The sequence below is a fragment of the Euprymna scolopes genome, chromosome 38, assembly GCF_053919585.1.
Source record: "Euprymna scolopes isolate OS-2025 chromosome 38, ASM5391958v1, whole genome shotgun sequence".
Classification (NCBI taxonomy): Eukaryota; Metazoa; Mollusca; class Cephalopoda; order Sepiida; family Sepiolidae; genus Euprymna; species Euprymna scolopes.
Genome location: NC_136519.1, coordinates 71,041,566 through 71,062,908, shown reverse-complemented (window position 1 = coordinate 71,062,908; position 21,343 = coordinate 71,041,566). Strand labels below are relative to the sequence as shown.

The following is a 21,343-nucleotide window of genomic DNA, read 5'->3' as shown; positions in this document are numbered from 1 at the left end:
GTTTCTTTCTGATTCCTGTTCAATCATCTGGAATTTTTTATCGTAATTTTTAGAAGATGAATTATTTGCAATAGTATTTGCAAGCAGGTTTGCCATGTCCTCTTTTTTTAGTTATTTTACTATTGTTTACACAGAGGTGGTTGACAGGGGAACTGGTGTTTTTCCCTGATATTTTCTGAATCATATTCCATACAGTTTTGTCTTTGGTGGTGTTATTGATTTTAGACACAAAATTCTTCCATGATTCCCTTTTGGCTTCGTTTATTGTTCGGCGTGCTTTAGCCCTGCATATTTTAAAGTTGTTTAGATTCTGAGTAGTTGGTTGATTGTTGAATTTTCTTAATGCAGCACATCGTAGCCCGATAGCCTTTTTACAGTCATTATTAAACCAGGGACGATTATACTTGGTTGATGATTTTGTTTTAGGAATACATTCTTCTGCTATTGAGATAATGTTATCTGTAAAGTGAGTGATTGGGTCTTTCTCACATTTTTCAGGTAGGAGTTTGTTTTTGCATAGTAATTTGAATTTATTCCAGTTAGCTTTTTTAAGGTTCCAGCGAGGAATTTTTGGGATTATTTCAGGACCAAAGTGTTCTAATATTATTGGGAAGTGGTCACTTCCACAGGTATCCATATGCACTGTCCAATTGTAATCTATAAAGATACTAGGATCACTTATAGAGAGGTCAATTGCTGAGGACGAGTTTGTAGTGGAGTGAAATAAAGGTTGTTTTTTTGTTGTTATATATGCATAGGTTGTTGTTGTTGTTAATATTTTCTATAGTGATTCCTTTTCTGTCTGTGTTTGAGCATCCCCAACTAACATTATGACTATTAAAGTCGCCTAATAAGAAGGGGCGAGGGAGTTGGTTGATGAGTTTTTCTATTTCAGTTTCATCTATGGGGTCGTTTGGAGGCAGATAAATGGAGCAAATTGTGACCGTTTTATGTAGGGTGGCTGTGACAGCAATTGCCTGTAAGTTAGTTTGTAGATTTATTTGGCTTTCTGTTGTGTTTTTGTTAATGAGAGTGGATGTTCCTCCAGAAGCTCTATTTGGGTTATTTGTTGTGTAGTTGTATTCAGTAAAACTTTGGAGACTGATATTTTCAGATGGTTTTAAAAAGGTTTCTTGTAACCATGTTATTGTGGGACATAGATCGGATATTAGTAGAAGTAATTCATTCCGGTAGGCTTTTATACCTCTGCAATTCCATTGGATTATTTTGTTGGCCATAGTTTAGATTTTATGTATTTGATTTCCCTTTTGTCTTGGGAATAGGGGTGTTTTCTTTTTTATGGGGGTTTAGAAGTTTTGTCTTCTATTTCCATTGTTTCCAAGGAGGTTTTAAATTTATTTTGGTCTGTAATTCTTGTATTTGAATTATTGGATTGTTTCATGTGCGTTTGTGTATTTGTGAGCTTTTTATCATTGGTAGATTCTGTTTCTGTTTCCATGGCTTCTTGTTCTTTGTGTTCGATTGGTTTGTTAGCTTTTATGCTTGATTTATCTCTGGTTTTAAATGTTGAGCGAGATCGTGGTTTGGTTTTCTTAGAGGAATTTTTCCCATTTATTGTTCTTGTCTGTTCGGATGTTTTTGGAGAATCTTTATTTTTTGCTTGTTGTTATCTGTTTTGATATTAGAACTCTTGTGGGGGGATTAAGGGACTCTCCTTATTGTTGGTATTCTGCTCTTCAGAGTTCTCGATCTCCAATATCTTAAAGCTATTGGAGAGGGGAATTTGTAGTTTTTGTTTAGTTAAGTTTTGTTCTGGTTTGTTTTTTTGGATTTGTTTCTGGTCTACTGGGTGTGGCGTTTGGATTTTTGGTTCAAGTGAGGTTTTTTTCATTTCTTCAATTGTATTTATCAATATTTTGATTTGGTTGGTGAGGTCTTGGATTTTAATATCAAGGTTTGTTGTGCAATAATTGTCATTGTGTTTATTGGTGTTGGGTTGGTTGTTTTTGTTTTATGGCATATCAACCCTTTTCAGGTTATTTAATGCCGAATCTAGTGATTTTGAAGAAAAACTTTTTAATAGGGTCAGAGTGGACCTGGGAACAATGGCAATTAAAGGGTGGCTCCACACTCCTCAAAGCCCGTAAGCTGGGGCCTCACCACTGGATATAGTTTAAGGTCATATCCAGGACCATTGGTGTTGGGAGTATTCTTTTTTGTTATTTCGGAATATTTAGCTGTTACTGCCTTTTTCCTTGCTTCTGGTGATGTTTAATGAGTGTTTCATTTTAACAATTTCCTTTTCTTTTTTCCAGATTTCACAGTCTTTGGAGTAGGCACTGTGATTTTCTGTACAGTTGACACATTTATAAGCTTTTTGACAGTTGATATGATTGTCGTTTTCTCCACACCTTCCACACACTGACTGGCGTGTACATCGGTCCTGATGGTGACCAAACTTTTGACATTTAAAGCAACGCAGTGGGTGGGGGATGTATGTTTCGACTCTTAGTTTCTCATAGGCTATTTTTATTTCTTGTGGAATTTTTTGTTGCTAAAAGGTTAATACATGCGTGTGTGTGTTTATCATTTCTCCATTTTTTTTTTATTTGAATTCTTCTGACATCCGTTACATTTTGTTCTTTTAGATTTGAACGGATTTCGTCGATGGAGCAAAGTGAAAGTTCAGGGCTTTTCACAACTCCTTTGCATATCTTTAGTGTTTTGTGAGGATATGTTTTTATTTTTATATTGTCAAAATGTTTCCATTTAAAAAGTTCATCTGCCTGTGTTTGGTAAGAATTTCTATCAGGAGAATACCATTTCTTAATTTTTTGACTAATTTAGGTTTGACCCTTTCTGATAGTATTTTTTCTATCTTGAAGGGAGAGAGTTTGGTTAATGGCACTTCTTCAATTGACTCCATTACTATAAAGTTTGGATAGTTATCTGGTTCCTCATTCGTGTCACTGTCTGAACTGTCTAAAAATCTTTTTTTACTTGGATTTTTATAACTCATATTGGGTTCGTTTTTTTTTTTTTTTTTTAATTCATCATCCCTGTTCCCCACCCACCTTGGAGCCCTACTTGGGATGCGCACAGGGGGGAAGCCGATTCGCCCTGGCTACAACAGGGTTACAGATATGATAAACTTGTACATAATGTAGGCTTCGAGCACTCGTGTATCTTAATTTCTCCCATCCAAGTAAAATATGGGAAAAATCAGAGAAAAACATCCATGTCTAGTCCTTGTTCACTATATACAATTGACTCTCAGCCACCGCTTTCACCACTTCTTTGGGGATCAGTATTGATGGGGAAGTGTCGTGTAGCATTTATATTTGGTGCAGATTATATGTGTATAAATGGTGAGCTAGACATGACCAGCCGATTGATCGGATCAGGCCTCTCCGACCGCCCGTCTGACTCAGTACGAGGCCAAAGTGGAGTGTTGCAACTGATATCTTTATTTCCCTAGGTGTCAGTTACTCAGCCACCAGGATCCTTTTCGTAGACATTACGGGATGCCACCTACGGCCAACAGGTGGCCCCATTGAGGGACTTTTACTCTCTGCAGGGGGGCAGTAGGGAAGGAAAGAGAAAAGAGAAGGGAAGGGGGCTGTTGTATTTGTTTTTGCAGAACAAGTTTTACAAAAGAGAATAGAAAACAAAAACAGAAAATCAATGTAGGTGCATTTCGTCTCAGGAAGCCAATAGACAGCCTGATCTGGTAGCACCAGTCAGCATAGTCAGAGGGAAGTTCTGTGTTATATAATATTTCGGGAAATTTTTCTTTGTTGGATATGTGTTCAACTTTAGTTCAAACATGTTTGCTGGAACTATTGTCAGTTTCCTAATTCATGTCAATGATTAATTTCAGGGTGCAATTTAGCTATTAAAAGAGATTCCTTGATTCAAAGGTTGCCAACATTTCTTTTGGTTACTTTGATAGATTTGCTAGTGTTGTTGTAAGTATAAAATGAAAAAATTAAAAACACATATATTAATAAAGGTAAATTTGCATAGCGTACTTTATTGCTTTAAGTTTTTGCTTCCGTTTATATCTACCTATGCATTCTATTAGTTTCCATAAATTTTAATTTTCCTCATAAAAAATGGTAATCTAAATCATCAATCCTCATCTCAAAAACATCAAATTAGAATCGTATTTACTGCAGTCGCCATGGATCTCAAGACGAACTGTAGTTTCTGCAATCAACTTACTTGTTATTTGGTGATGAGAAGGAATCATCTTCATTCTCTTTTTCATCGTTTTCTCCAGCCATCTCAGAAAATTCTTCATCGTCAAATGGAGACGATGGTTGTTCGTTTGGAATCACGGGCAAATATTCATCTTCATCTTCATCATCACCAAAGTTGTACTTCACAGCTTGAGCTGGACAAAAAAAATAAAAACCATTTATAGAAATTACCAGAAAAAAAAATAAAATCGCCATTTTAATGATAGTTATTTAAAAAATCAGTGGTTGCATGAAATAAATGTTGAGCTCTTGATTCCTATTGCATACATGTTGCAATAAAAGTTTAGCAAAAAAAAATTACAAAAGTCCATAAAATCGTTTATGTATAGACAAATCCTATTTTTATTCTCTACACCAGGGATCTCCAAAGTACAACACACGGGCCAGATCTGCCCAGACAAAATCTTTAATCCAGCTCGTGGAGCTCTTATTAAAAACATGAAAATATTCAGGAAAAAATTGAAAATGTGAAAATAGTGTACTGGTTTTTGTTTTTGTTCATAAAATGTAGTGTTGGGAAATTTTTTCCGATTCCAGGAAAATGTTGATTAACAAATTCCGATACCAAGTATGATTACGATTCCTGTGGAATTGTTGTTTTGAAATATACCATTATATAATCGAAAGCTTTTGTGTAGTGAAAAAGTGGAAATACCATTAAGGGAATTTCGAAAACGATTTGATTTTTTCATAAAATTTCTTTCACTGAAAATAAAAGTCAAAACAAATATTTTAACCATGAATTAAACATGTACCATGAAATTAATAACAATCAATTTCGGGAGTTATTTTATATATTAAAAAAATATAAAGAAAAAGGGTGGATGTACACGAATGCTACCCCTGTAGCGAAATACACATTGGCTCAGATGTTGTACGTTGTTCGACTGAGGGAGAAATTATTTTTACAAGGAAAGAATTTGTGTGTGTGTGTGAACTAGTTTTTTTTTTGGCTTGAAATTTGCGCATTGATTTTTTTTTTTTTTTTTTTTTTTTTTTATGGATATTTTTTTTTTTTTTTTTCTTGCTGGATTTTATATAATTATTAACAGGAAAATTGGTGAAAGTCAAAATGGAATCTGCGCTATTTTTAAATATTATTTTCAAGTTTAATTATGTTCACGGGACTATAAACCATTCACAAAATTTTGTAGATCCGCTTACTGGTGTTTGAACCATCAATATTGAAGCCTACTAGTCTTGTATTAAAAGACTGAAATACATATCGGGATCAGTAGAAGAAATTAAATGGTCTCATATGAAAAGTGAAAAAATATTAGATAATTTGGAAACACTTTTAGAGCATGTTCATGAAAAGAATGGTAATTAAAAAAAAAAATCCCAATAAGCTTTGAGAAAAAAACATGCTTTGAACAATTTAAATTTTTATTTTTGAATAAAAAATAATTATTAAAACAAAAATAGTAGTGTTCTCGTCGAGTAGTTTTTATTTTATTCTAGAAAATAAGGTACCCATGCTGAAATAATTACATTATTTAGAAAGCCATTCTTAACATGGAGACGGGAGGGTGTTGTGCACCTATTCTGTACTTTCACCTAACAATTTAATAAAAACAGGTATCATAAAACTTTAAACTTGAAAGTACTGTTTAAAAATAGCATGGATCAATAAGTGCACTAGCACCAAATAACATTCCACTGTTTTTCGATCTATGACATTCCATGAAAGGTACGTACACGCTAAAGTTTTTTGTTTATCGCCACAAGTGCTAATTTTGACTTTCACCAATTTTCCTTTAAAAAACAATTAGAAACTCCTCAAACATTGGGCAAGGCACTTAAACCATTAAAAATATATAAATAAAAAAAATAACGGTAACATAAGTGCATAAGAACCATTGTTTTTGTTTTATTTGTTTTGCTTTCATTTTGTTTGTTTGTTAAATCCGGCAAAAAAAATACAAAAAACAATAAGAAAAGGGTATCGTAAAACTTTAATTAAACTTGAAAATAATATTTAAAAATAGCGCAGATTCCATTTTGACTTTCACCAATTTTTCTGTTAATTACATAAACTCCCAGAAAAAAAAAATAAATCATAACAAAAATCAGTGAAGCTTAGATAAGTAGGTCCGGCAGACAAGCCTCGTTCTGACATTCGGAAAATTTAGGTTAACAACCAGTGAAGCTACTGGAAAATAACCCTTTTGAATAAAGATGGATATAAACAATATTTTTTAAATTAATTTCTTAATTTTACTTAAAAACAAAATGTAAGCATATAAACAAAATATTTTAGAAAATAATTTAATTTTAAATAAAAATTGATTGTAAAGAATTTTTTTTTAAAATAATTATTGAAAAGTATTGCAAAGTGTTTACATAGTTGATTCTTTGCCTGAACCCCCCCCCCTTCTAAAACGAAAAAAAGCTTTAGTGTTTTTATTATTTTAAAACTTTTTTTTTTAAATTTGAAACACAAGTAGTGGCTAGTTAACTTAGAACAACAATTACACATGGCAGAAATTCTTCAAAGTTTAAATGTATTGTAATGCTTTTACGGTGGTCGAAAAACGTTTTTCAGACACCATATCACTTCCTATTTACTTGTCTCCCCACGAGGGCAGTCGGTTTTTAATGCAGAGAAGCATTTATTACTAAAAAAAGAAATGGTGAAATATAAAAGCAAGTTAAGCTAAAAGTAAAAAGAATTTTTAATTCAAAGAATTAAAGAAAGAAAAAAATTTCAAAGAAATTTCAAAACTCATTAAGATAAATAAAGATTACCTTTAAAGTAGTTAATAAAATTCTTGTACATCATATTAAAGATGTTATGAAAAGTTCTACGACGTTTTTATAATAAATTTTTGAGAGCATTAATCTCACTTCAAACAAACAGTTCAACTTAAAAATATAAGAGAATCATAATGAAAGAATTGTAAATCCAAAGTATTTTTAATGATACGATTCCGATTCCCCCTAAAATACACGATTCTTACGATTAACGATTCTGATTAATCGTCTCACCACTAATAAAATGATTAAAAAAAAAAAATGAGGTTTTGAAAAACCAGTTTCACTAAAAAGCAAAACTAATGAGCAAAACAGTATAAAATATGCTCAGATTGTTTTTTTTTTTTTTGGCCAGTGTAGCTTTAAAAAGTCAGCAATATGGCCCTATGTTCGAAAACTTTGAAGATCCCCCCCCTGCTCTACAAGGATTTTTAAGTAGACTTTTCCAAATTATTTTTTTTAATACTGAATTCTGCATCTGAAACATTTAACAAAACATTGTAACTTAATTTTTAATGTCTGATATATAAACTGTCAAAAAACATAAGATTAAACAGAATTGATTAGAAGAATTTTGAATATTGATATTCATAGCAGAGACATTGAAATGGAAGAGGTTTTGAAATGTGTGTCGAAAGGACGAATAAAGACTTTCTTAATATCAGCATCAGGATGGTAAAAAAGATCAGAAAGTTGAAAGATTCAGAACTACAAAGCGACAAAACCAGAGAAAAATGCATGAATGATAATCTGATGGCATCTGACTTTGTTACTAAACTTCAAGAGATCATCAACAAACGCAGCAAGACCATCAGACTGAAACCAAGTTTTTCCCCTCTCCTCACCAGAGCACTAATCCTGGTTTTGACTCAGCTGAAATGAAAGGCTCTCTTCTTGAAGAAGCCTCTTATTTTAATAAAAAGCCCTAACGACTGACTGACTCAAGATCTAAAATGAAAGATACATCAATTGCTAAAATAACTGAGAAAATAGTTGGATCATTCTATCGCTTCAGAAAGTACCTGACTCCGGATGCAAACCATTACTTTATATAAGAGTCAAATTCGGCTCAAGATAGAATACTGCTATCACATCTGGAAATGTTTTGTTTAGGACTTTATTGCCTCAACAGAATACAAAATTGACTTTGAAATCTAGTGGGAAATGACCTTTTTTTTCTATAGCCTCTTTCTCAGAAAAGAAACGTTGCTAGTCTTACCCTAATCTACTAATAATTCTATGATAGGTTTTTGACTGAACTTCAAGCTCTGGTATCCACTGAAGTATCTCAGCAAGAACAACCATGAAGTAAGCTTCTTTCTAAGCTCTCAACTGTAGTACTATGGCAATGTTTTTTTTCTATAGACTACATGGTTGTTTTCAAGTCTAATCTCAACAAATATCTGTTGTGTTGTTCAGTGAATTAATCATAAGGTAGTTATGCAAAATATGGGCTATGCTATTTTTAGATAGGATTTAAGTCAAAAGATACCATAAAAATTGAATTTGTTAATTGTTAGGTAAAAGAACAGATAAAAAAACCTCTTCCTCTTCAGAATGGATTTCTAAATAACAGTCCTTATTCTGCACGAGCATCAATCATAGTTCTCAATCCTTTCACAGTATTGTTCCATCATTAAATTTTAAATTTCACTGACGCTTATCCTTCAGTAGCTTTTGGCCTTGGTAGTTTCAAACTATTCGTATAACTAAAGAAAAAATTTGGAAGCCTGGATAAATCAAGTAATCCACATATATGGTAGGAAGACTCAGCATACAACCATACTATCAGGTATACCCAGATTTGGTCATCTAGAGAATTTTGTCAACCACACTTCGCCTAACAGACATCTAACCCCTCCCCCCTTCTTACGGTAGACTATGATACTAACAGATCCAGCTGCAACATAAAGGATGAATTAAAAGGCCAGGATCAACAGTTTTGTTTTTTTTTTTTGGGGGGGGGGGTCTAAAGTTGAGAAACCGTGATGTCTGTCTGTAGCTAGCTTGGAGGTTGTCATCAAAGCCAAATATGGGATGGAGTGAAGAGAATTAATCACAAAAATAAATTGACTCAAGTTTGATGAATATCTCAAAAACGTGAAACTTGCATTATTTTTTCAAAACAAATATAATCTACTCCTTGCACAAACATAAAACAATTTTAGAAAAATGATTCCCAGCATTAAATGACTAAAGGTTTATATCTCATTATACAGAATAACCAAATACTACAAGATACTTTATCTGGTAAAATAAAAACAAAACAAATCCTTCTCATGCCTTATAACCAGTTGATTTCAAATATTGTTTTGTTGGCAAGATCAATCAATTGACATGTACATAAAAGACAAAAATATTTGAAGCTTTAAATCAATTAGAATAACCAAATTCTGAGTTCTGCAATATTGAAAACTTGTTAAATAGCATTGGATAAAAATAAACATAGAATAAGTTTAAGTTATTTTGGTTCGTTTTGTAGGATTGTATTTTTGGAAGCATATAAACTGAATATCATTTCTGGCTTTAAAATTCATAAATCAAAGAATAAAAAATTAAATACTATAATTAATAGAGTTCATGTGCAATTGACAAAAAATAGTTTGATTCAATTTTATAAAAATCAAATTTTAACTTTCAAACTCTTATTTAAAAGAAAATAATTTGGTTAATCAAAACAAAAATTTAAGAATAAAAATCAGGCAGGTACAGCTAATAAAGTACATAATTGATAATAACTTTGGTCCAATTCTAAAAACGTTTCTAGTATTTAGTTTGTGGATCTTAACACACAGGTATGCTATAGGTGAGGCCTGAGTAAGAAAAAAATCAAACAATTTAACAATAGAAAGATGTTAAGCTTTTTAGTAGAACAATTTTGTGAAAATAAATTGTTAGATTTAAATAATTGTTAAAATGTTGAGTAAAAAAATACAAAAATCTGAAAGAAAGATTTTGTAAAAATTAAAAGGTTTTGTATGAAAAAGAGATGAAATTCCTGAAGCATGGCAATAATTACTTAAGTAGAATGTGCTTTGGCATTACTCAAAAACAACTTATCTGAGTAAAGCCATTATCTTGTACATTTTCTTTTTTATTTTATAAATGAACGAAATGTCAATATTTTTGTTTTAGCATAATGTTCTAATAAAAAAAAAAATGTATTTCCAATAAATCACGTATTTGATATAGACAAAGGAGGCAGAGGAGCTTTTGTCATACATATACAAATATGACCAAAAGTATTATATATTGAAACTAAAAATTGTATTATATTGCCTATCATGTGAACAAAATTATGTAGGAATTCGTAACTTAGGACTCAATTTTAAAATATACATCTCAGAATATTTTCATAATTTACTGGAATCAATTCCAGTTTTGTTATATATTTTTTCAATTTGAAAGCAACTAGCATCATCCACCCACACAATTTCGCTGACAAAACAACGATGGTACTGTTAAATTTTAATTGTTAATAAAATTGTTATAACTTCTCGTGTTTGCCGACTATAGAAATTGGATTGTTTTTGTTTTATTTATTAAAATACAAAACTGAAATAGATCATACTTTTAAAAATCCTTTCACAAAAATAATTTAATCTAATGAAACGAGCAGAAGGAAAACGTAAGAAATACCTAATTAGCATTCACTTAGTTTTCCTCTTGCATTCCAGGCAATAGATATGTAGGCAGTTTCCCACTTTCATGCATCAGCCATAGAATCAACAACGTACCTCTAGCCAATTTGATACCTCTAACTTCAAGTTTCTCATTCATAAATTTAAGAGTAAATTTCATAGCAATAGTACAGTTAGTATTACAATAATTTGTTAATATTTGTTTTAATTCAAATAACAAATCAAAATTTTAATAAGTTGTTTGAGAATAATGCTGAAACCCATTTCATTCTAAATATTAAACATGAAAATAGTCAAAATTTGCCAAATTATTTCATTTGGTTAGGCTAACAAGACTTTTGGACAAGGTAGACATCAATCTTGGTGACCTTGACTCTACTTAACTTATTCATATTAATGGATGATAGATGCAAACTACCAAAGCCATTTTTATCTCGCGAAATGATTGTAACTTATGCCATGAAATAGAAGAATTCTTAAACGATTATCTATCATGTGCGCAGTGACTCAAAATGCAACAAACAACCTGGACTGTTTATTACATGATGCTTGGCAACGTTGAACCATTCCCTCTTCTGGCATCAGATTCAATAAAGTTTTGCTCTGACGATCCTTTTCAGATAAAACTTGATGTTAACAAGGTTTTTACCTGACCATTGCATCATTATTACCATAAAAAAAAAAAACTGTGTAGAGTCAGTGTTGAACCATTATTCAAATTGTAGATGAGCAATAATGTCTAAGCATCTCACAGTTCATGATTAGTTTATCTTGCATAAAACAACACATTTCGCATACATCATCAACCACCGAGTTCATTAAATTTTACAATATCTTTTTCTATGTAATAGAATCAACATATTTTTTTTTACTTGTCAATAGCTTCTGCTTTATAAAAATCAAAATGAATCATTTGAATATCTAGTTCTTTGTCAGTTATAAAGTTGCAATGAACATAAGTTTGCTTTTAAATTCCATTAAATAGTATTTAAAAAATTAAATGTTGAGTGGAATTGAACCAAAGTATTTATGTTAAAAATGTTGCTCCGTTTTAACTATACTTTAATAGTTGATGACCAAGAACGAATTACCGAGATCAAATTGCAGATAAATATTCTTTTACAAGAGTCTCCGATTCATGGATAAACATGCCATCTCAAGCCCTTTATTTGTTTTTAGTGACGTTAAAAAAAATATTTTGTTTTTAAATTAAGTATTTAAGTTTTTTTAGGTGGTTCTTATACCATTCCTCCAACTAGCGTTACCAGGTATTTGGATCAGTATCAAAGAGTAGTGCATGTTCTTGTTTGGTATCAAGAGGCCATTCTCCCAGGCATTACCTGCTCCATCAAGAAGGTTAGATTTAAAGCTGATCATCAGAGAATGCTAGCAAAGCTAGTTGAAACAAAATGTTCTTTTGGTTCATAAGATAATTATGTAACAACGTTCTTACTAAAATGTTAAAAAAATGAAAAAATCTACATGAAATGCAGGCTGCTATCATAGTAAAAACATTACTAAAGGAGTAGCAGCTTGTCTTTCTTCATAGAAGTCTAACAAAAGTAGTCTTTGGAGCCTGGTTAAGTAATTTTTATAAATGCTACTATAATTAAAATGGTTAAAAATGAAATCCCAGATGAACTTGGATATGGAGATAGAAAATGGTCCTCTCACCCTGTCGATGGATTCTGCCACCATCTAAAATCAATAAAAAATCAATTATTCATTAATGAGCAAGAATTTACAGCATTCTCATTTGTGGAGGAGCAGAAGATGAAGATGAGCAGAAAAAAAAAAAAAAGAAAAAAAAAAAGAAGCAGCATGTGTGTGCATACATTCGATAGAAATTGTCTAACCTGCAGCTCGTCTTGGTATTCTCTCACGTGCAACATTTACAGAAGAATCACCACCACCACCACCACCACCACCCATCTCGTGGTCTGATAAACTGCTGATTGAGCCAAGGTCAGAGTCGTCAGATTCCCATGGTTTCTTTTTCTTACCACCTTTGGCTTTTTTGCCTTTCGGGGAACCAGTGCTTTGTCGTGGGGCTCTTGGTTGACGTGGTTTCTTGGCTAGAAAACAAAAATCAGATAAAATATTAACAAATCTGTAGCCAGATTGAATGTGGGTGTATAAAAATGTTAAAAACAGAATATTCTACAGGAGATTAGAGCAATGTTTTTTGACACGGCGACACACTACTGATCTCTTTAAATTTTTGTGGCACACCTATCACCAAAATGTACATTCAACACTGCTTACCAATGTTTAGTTTTATAGAGATTTCAAAACAAACAATTTAAACAAATGATTCATCATACATTTTGTTTTTCTGATATTTAAGCATCGATAATAATAATGCAGGAGTTAGCATTTATTAATACAAATCAACTCCGATGAAAGCTTTTTTCCCCACCTATAACTTCTAACTTTCACTTATAACCTATTTGCGGCACACTAGTAATCGTCATGAATTCATTCTGAGAACGATTCAGGGGGTGCTGGTGTATTTGGTGACAGCTTTGGTTTCTGCAGGTGGCAGGTTTATCCATGACAGCTTTCTTAGCAACTTCAAGTTTAGGACCCATTTTAAATTGCTTTCACAAGAATTCACAATATTCAATATAAAGATTGGCAAGTAAAAGAATATGCATGTGTTAAGGAAGGTTCCATTCCAATAAAAACTTTGGATACATCAATGGATCTTAGTTGTTTTTACATAACAAAGAAGTAAGGGTCTGTTTATAATACATTTCCTCTGAACTAGCGTCCATCCTTACAAAGCTGTTTAAACATTGTCTTAAGGAGAATTGCTTCCCATCATCCTGGAAAATCTCATCAGTGTGCCCTGTATTTAAGAATTCAGATGATTGCTCATCTCAGTACAGACCAATAAGTTTCCTGTATGTTATGAGCAAGTTGCTGGAATCTGTGTTAAATAGAGAAGTAATCAACCATCTCAGCAAAAATAACCTTCTTAGTGACATGCAATATGGTTTCCATTCTGCTAGATCTACAGCAGATGTGCTTACAGTTATATCTCATAGGATTAACAAATCTCTCGACAGAGGTTATCTTTCTAGGGCAATTGCTCTTGACATACCAAAGGCCTTTGATAGAGTATGGCATAAAGGTTTACTTCACAAGATCTCCAGCTATACCGTAGCTTCTCAATGTCAATGTCTTCTCAATTATTAAATCATTTCTCTCTTCTAGGTTCATAAGAGTAGTGGTGGATGGGCAGAAATCAGAAGTTCACAGTATTAATGCTGGAGTCCCTCATCTCTTCCTGATCTACATTAATGATCTTCCAAATCACATCCTTACATCATTCATAGACATTTATGCTGATGACACTACTATCTTTGGTAGCACATCTAAAACTGTAAACGACCAAGTTCTCTCCGATTCTCTCTCCTCTGGTCTTGAACAAGTGGTACAATGGGGAAAGAGGTGGCTTGTTATTTTTAATGCATCTAAAACCAAGCTTTTATCTTTACATCATCAACGCTCTGATCCACATCTGGCATCAACTGAAATGAATGGCTCTCATCTTGGGGAGGCCTCATGTTTTGACAAGCTTCTGGGCTTAACCTTTACTCCTGATCTTAAATGGAACACGTACGTTAAATCCATTGCCAAGGCCGCTGGAAAAATGGTGGGTTTGTTTGTTTGTTTGTTTGTTTTGTTTTACGGCATATCAACCACTTTGGGGTCATTTAATGCCGAAAGGTTCGTTATGTTGTGTTAAATATTGGTTTGTTCTTCTTAAGGTTTTTTTTTTTTTTTTTGTGGGGGGGGGGGGTCTTTCCTTATATTTTTGAGTATATTTTAGTTTCTTTCAGAAAATTGATAATTTTTTGGGGATCAATCTTGTTTAATATTGTTTTCAGATTTTTTTCTTGGTAATACTTTGTTCGGATTTGTTCAAGGTCAATGCAGTTTGTCAGTATATGGTGTATTGTGTAGGGTTCTTGACACGTTATACAGTTTGGTGTCTCCTCCCCTTTTAGTAGATGTGAGTGGGTGATGTGAGTGTGACCTATTCGCAGTCTGGTCATTACTACCTCTTCCTTTCTTGTTAACTTTTTGGTGTCTCTCGTTCCAATATTTGGTGTTATTTGGAATAGTTTGTTTTTGGTGCATGAGCTCCAGTTTTCTTGCCATTTTCTCTTCAAAAATGTGTTTATTTTAGTCTTTAGGTCTGTATAGGGGATTTTTCCACTTATGTGGTTTTGTTGCAGAGTTTCCTTTGCTGCCTTATCTGCTTGTTCATTCATGTATATGCCGATATGGCTTGGTATCCAGCAAAAGATAATGTTTTTTTTCATGGTTATGGCATCTATTTTGTTTAGCAATTTTGTAATAAGTGGGTTTGTCATTTTTTTTTCTTTTAGAGATATGAGTATTGAAAGTGAGTCAGTAAATATGATATATTTTTGATGGTCATCATTGGTTATTATATTCAGTGCCAAATCTATGGCTGTTGCTTCTGCGCTGAAAATAGAAGATTCGTTTGGGAGCCTTTTCTTTAGTTTTATTTTTTTGTGGATGGCTGCGCATCCTACTTTATCTCCATCTTTTGATCCGTCAGTGTAAATTTGTGTATATTCTTTGTATGTATTCTGGATGATAAGTAGTTCTTCATGGAAGGTTGATGGGTGGGTTTTCGTTTTGGGATATTTATTTAATTTTAATATTATGTGTGGTTGTTTGATCATCCAGGGTGGAGTTTTTGATTTGTTATATTTATGTATTTTTGTAATGTCCATTTGGGCTTCTGTGAGAAGGTTTTTTATCCGGAGGCTGTAGGGCTTGATATCTTCTTTCTTGTTGAAGAGATGTGTGTATTGTGGGTGAAGGGTACATTGATATGCAGGATTTGTTGGACTTGATACCAGCTTTAGGTAATATTGTAGCGCTAACTTCTGTCGTCTTAGAATCAGTGGAGGCTCGTGGGCCTCTATATAGAGGCTTTCTACTGGAGAGGTTCTGAATGCTCCCAAGGCTAATCTTAATCCTTGATGGTGGATTGTATTTAGTTCTTTTATGTAGGACTTCCTTGCTGCTCCATAGATGAAGCATCCATAGTCCATTTTAGATCTGATTAGAGTTTGGTATAATTTTAATAATGTGACTTTGTCTGCACCCCAATCGGTGTGTGCTAGGACTTTGATCAATTGCATTGTCTTTTGGCATTTTGCTTTTAAATATTTTATATGCGGTATAAAGTTCAATTTTTTATCAAATATAATACCTAAATATTTATGTTGGTCGGTAAGTGGGATGTTCTTGTTATCCAGTTTCAGGTTGGGGTCGTGGTGGAATTTTCGTAATTTGCAAAAGTGGATGCATTTAGTTTTTTCCTCTGAGAATGTAAATCCATTTTCTATGGCCCATTTGTTTATTTTATTCAGACAGAGTTGTAGTTTGCGTTCGGCTGTTTGTATATATTTAGATTGGTAGTATATAAGTAGGTCGTCCACGTATAGGGCATTTTCAATTCCTGGGTCTATGTTTTTTATGATATTGTTTATTTTAATGTTGAAGAGGGTGACAGACAGGATACTGCCTTGGGGGACCCCCATTTCTTGATCTTTTTGGACTGAATAAGTGTTGTCCATCCGTACTTGGAAGTTTCTATTTGTTAAGAAATTTCTGATAATTTCTGGCATTCTACCCCTAAGTCCTAGTTCATACAGGTCTTTTTGGATTCCGTATTTCCAAGCGGTGTCATACGCCTTTTGCATGTCAAAAAAAATTGCTATTAGATGTTCTTTTTTTGCAAATGCTTCTCTTATGCGTGTTTCCAGTTTTATTAAGTGATCGGTGGGGCTTCTATTTTTCCTGAAACCCGACTGGCTTTCTGTAATTAGATTTTTGCTTTCCAAGTACCAATTTAATCTTTCGTTAATCATTCTTTCAAAAGTTTTGCACAAACAACTAGTTAGTGCAATGGGTCGGTAGTTTGTTGGGTTTGTATGGTCTTTTTTTGGTTTGGGTATTGGGATTACTGTTGCCTGCTTCCAGTTTTTTGGAATGTTGTTAGTTATCCATATCTCATTGTAAATTTGTAATAAGTAGTCCAGTGATGGTTTTGGTAGTTTTTTGAGGAATTGATAATGGATCTCGTCGGGGCCGACTGCTGTATCGGGAGATTTGTTTATTGCCTCCTCTAGTTCTGCACTGTTGAATAATTGATTGTAGTTTTCTTCATTTTTTGATTTGAAGTTTATTTTTATTTTTTCTTCATTTTTCTTTATAGCTTGGAATTTTTTATTTTGGTTTTTTGATGATGAGTTCATTGAGAATTGTTCTGCTAATTTATTTGCGATATTTTGTTTGTCGGTAATCTTTGTGTTGTCGCATATAAGGTGTTTAATAGGGTTCTTTGTATTTTTTCCTGCTATTTTTCTGACCATCTCCCATACTTTTTTGGGTTTTGTGTTTTGATTAATTTTTGTTACATAATCTTTCCACGAGTTCCGTTTTGATTCTTTGATAGTTTTCCGTGCTTTGGCTTTGCTGTTTTTATAGGTGTCCAAATTTTCTTTCGTTGGACTGTTTTTAAATTTCCTTAGGTTTGCACGTCTGGCTCTTATAGCTTCTTTGCATTCTTTATTGTACCAGGGTTTGTTATATTTTGTAGTAGTGGAACTTTTTGGTATGTTCTCCTCGGCTATTGTGAGTAGGGTGTTGCTGAAATATGTGATGTGTTCTAAGTCAGGATTCGCTTCAGGTATTAATCTGTATTGACATGTATTTTGGAAATTTTCCCAATTTGCCTTTTGTAAATTCCAGCGGGGTGTTTTGTCTTCTGGCTTGGGATTCTCGTTTTCTATTATGATTGGGAAGTGGTCACTTCCGCATGCATCCTTATGTGTTCTCCAGCTATAATCCATGTATATAGTTGGGTCACATAGTGTTATATCGATTGCTGATAGGGTTCCCGTTGGTGGGTGCATATATGTATTCTCTTTGTTGTTGAGTAGGCATAGATCGTTTTGGTTAATTATTTTTTCTATGGTTTGGCCTCTTTTGTTGTTTTTTTTACTGCCCCACCATATATTATGACTATTGAAGTCTCCCAACAGTAGAAAAGGTTTAGGTAGTTGTTTGATTATATTGTTTAATTCAGTTTCGTTTATTGTTTCATTTGGTGGTATATAGAGTGAGCATAGGGTTATTGTTTTGTGTAGTGTTGCAGTTATTGCAACAGCTTGCATATTTGTTTTTAAGTTCACTTTGCTGTGTGGAATGTTTTCGTTTATCAGTATTGATGATCCACCGGTGGCTTTGCATGATAATTTGTTTATGTGGTTGTATATTGAGTAGTGTTTTATGTTAATTTTGTCATTTTCTTTTAAGTGTGTTTCCTGTAGGCAAATTATTGCAGGACATAAGGATTTGATAAGTATTTGCATTTCTTCGATATTAATTTTTAATCCTCTTATGTTCCACTGTAGGATTTTGTTAGTCATGGTTTATATTTTCTTTTGGTTTTGGACTGTTGGTGTTTATGTCTACGTCCATAGTTTCGATGTTAGTTTGGGTGTTTCTTTTGGAAGTGGATGGTCTGTTTCTTGTTTCTGGTGAGAGGCTTTTTTTGGGTTTTGGTCTGGGACTTTTAGATTTACTTTGTCTTGACTGTCTTTTTTGGCTATCAGTTTCAACTAGTTCAAATTTATTTTCATTTTCAATTAATACTAATTCTGTTTTTTGTTTGTCATTTTGTTTTTGGGGGGTAGTTTTTTTGTTGTTCTGTTCTATTTCCATTTTTTCTGTTGTTGTGTGTTTATTTTTAACATCTGTTTTTGTCCTTGTTTGTGACTTGGATCTTTCACGTTTTGATAATTGAGGAGGTTTCATTTCTTTAGGGATTGATTCCTCAATATTGATGGAAGTTTTTCTGATTTCCTTTGTTTCGTTTTCTTTTATACTGGGTTGTTCGTTTCTGACTTTTATTTGGCTGTTGGAGTTTATTTTCAGTTCTGATAAAAAAGATTTTAATTCTTCAAGTATGTTCTTTAGTTCTTTTGCTAGGTTTGCAATTTCTGGAGCAAGGTTTAGTTCATTGTAGTTGTACATTTTGTTTGCTTGTTGGGTTATTGTGGCATATGAGTTTTTGGTGCGATTTGTGACTTCTTTGCGGGCTTCTTGGAAGGTTATATTTTTTTGATATTTGATTGTTATTATTTCCTTCTCTTGATTATATATTTTGCACTGTTTTGAGTGAGAGTGGTGCTCTTCTTGACAGTTTGTGCATTTGGTTTTATTTGGACAGTCTTCTTCATCGTGGTCTGGGTTTTTTTCACTGCAGTTTCCACATGTGAAGAATCTTAGACATTGGTCTTTATTATGTCCAAACTTTTGGCAGTTGTAGCATTGTAAAGGTTTTGGGATGTATTGTTCTATTTTCGTTCTTTCATAACCTATATTGATGGTCTCTGGTATTTGAGGATAATTGAATGTTAATATATAAGTGTTTGTATATATTACCTCTCCTTTTTTTTTAAATGTGATTCTTTTTACATCTGTGACCCCTTGGTTTTTTAGTTCTGTTTTGATTTCTTCTGTTGTGCAGACGGAGATTTCCTGGTTTTTTATGACTCCTTTGGAGTAGTTTAGTGTTTGGTGTGGATAAGCTTTGATGTTTGTTTCATGCAATTTTTGTAGTTGAAGTAGAGTTTTGGCCTGTTTTTTATTTAGTACTTCTACCAATATGGTACCATTCCTTAATTTTTTGACATTTTTAGGTGTTATTTTGCTTGATATTACCTTTTGGATAATGAAGGGTGACATTTTAGTTAACGGTATATTAGACGTTGCTTCTAGCACGATGAATCTTGGAAAGTTTGTATCTTCATTGTCGCTGTCAGAGTCAATTTCTGTGTGTGGTCTCTTGGATTTTTTGGTATTCATAATAATTTTTGAAAAATTCATCAGCCATGCTCCCCACCCTCCTCGGAGCCCCTTATGGGGAAGAACTATGAGGGGGTAAATCCCATTCGCCTCGGTTCTCCAGGGCTACATAGCTGGTATACTCAAACATGGGGAGGTTTCCAAGCATTCACAATATATGGTTATGCCCACCCAAGTATGGGATTTCCCTGTATTTTTATTATTCCTGATGGTTACCTTTTTCCCAGCTTGATTGACCCTTCAGCCATCGCTTATTAATTCAGTTTATTGTTTATGTTGAGTGTTAGTGTGTTTTTGTTTGGATTGTCTGAATTAGTGCTTGTCATGACCAACCGATTGATTGGATCGGGCCTATCCAACCTCCCGTCTAGCCTAGTAAGGGCCAAAGTGGTGTGTTGTAGTATCATGTTATTATTTCCTAGGCATGTTCCACTCAACCACCAGGATCCCGTTCTTAATGCATTACGGGTTGCCACCAACGGTCAACTGGTGGTCCCATTGAAGGACTTTTACCCTCTGCAGGGGGGCAGTTGGTATGTTCTATCGCCCTACCAACTAGGCAAAAAAAAAAAAAAAAAAAAAAAAAGGTGAGGAGGTGAAGGAAAAAGAAAACGAGGGAGGGGAGGGGGAGGAGAATGTTTTTGTTTTTGTTTTCGCAGAACATGACTAAGTTTTGCAAAAGGGAATAAAAAAACAAAGACATCTATGTAGGTGCGTTTCATCTCAGGAAGTCAGTAGACAGCCTGATCTGGTAGCACCAGGGAAAAATGGTGGGATCCTTCTATCGATCCAGTAGATATCTCTCTGCTGATGCAATTCTCTATCTATATGAGAGCCAGGTACGTCCAAGGATGGAGTACTGTTGCCACATCTGGGCAGGAGCTGCTAGAAAGGACTTATCCTACCTTGATAGAGTTCAAAATAGACTTTGTAGCCTTGTAGGAGATGTCCTTCTCTCTTCCCTGCAATCTCTTTCTCTCACAGAAGAGATGTTGCGAGTTTGTCTCTGATGTATCATTATTTTCATGGAAAGTGTTCGACTGAGCTTCAGTCTTTGGTCCCCCCCCCTCGCCAAACTTTCACAAGAAACACTCGTCTAGCTGAAAACACTATCAATAATTCCCCCCATCCTCTTTATCTGTGCCTAAACCTAAACGTAGATTCCATGAACAAAGCTTCTTAGAACTGCACGCCTGTGGAATTGTCTTCCGTTTTCCTGCTGACTACAATATGGTTGTCTTCAAGTCTAACGTAAACAAGTTCTTGATGAGCCGTTCCATATAAGTTAACAAATTTACCGAATTTTCATTACTAATGATTACTATATTGTCCAATTTCTACTATACACTCTCTAACCCTTATCCTCGAGTGGCCTCTTTGCCTTGATAAGTGGTGATGCCTATGAAAAAAAAGAGGAAAAAAAAAAGAGAAAAAAAAGAAAAAAAAAAAAGAAAAAAAAAAAAGAAAAAAAAAAAAGAAAAAAAAAAAGAAAAAAAAAAAGAAAAAAAAAGAAGAAAAAAAAGATTAAAAAAAAAAAAAGGCTATTAAGGTAAGGTTATTTTTCTTTTATGGGTAGCTCTATTATGCTTTAAAGAGAATCATTTCTCTCGTATTTGCCCAGTAGTCATTTCCTCGACCTCTTGTTCTCCCAAAAGGTCTTTAAGAACTCCCATGTTAAAGTCTTCTCTAATAGCCATTTATTAAATAATTTCTGTGATATCCTTGTGGTAAATCTTTAGGAGGAAACAGTTCAAGTTTAAAACAATCTGCAGGTTTTTTTTTTCTTTTTTTTTTTTTTGC

General features: G+C 33.5%; 1 protein-coding gene across 6 annotated transcripts in view; it reads right to left on the bottom strand.

Annotated features, from left to right (window-relative positions):
- LOC145263177 (DNA topoisomerase 2-alpha-like) overlaps positions 1-21,343 on the bottom strand; it is a 206,104-nt gene that overhangs the window by 19,623 nt on the left and 165,138 nt on the right. For 3 of the 6 annotated variants that reach the window (XM_080120216.1, XM_080120220.1, XM_080120217.1), the window contains 3 exons: positions 12,475-12,693; positions 12,293-12,316; positions 4,186-4,357 (listed from right to left, as the gene is read on the bottom strand). In XM_080120216.1, coding sequence (XP_079976342.1) covers positions 4,186-4,357; positions 12,293-12,316; positions 12,475-12,693 — 415 coding nt within the window. The remainder of the gene's footprint in view (positions 1-4,185; positions 4,358-12,292; positions 12,317-12,474; positions 12,694-21,343) is intronic. The other 3 variants (XM_080120218.1, XM_080120221.1, XM_080120219.1) reach the window with 1 other exon arrangement.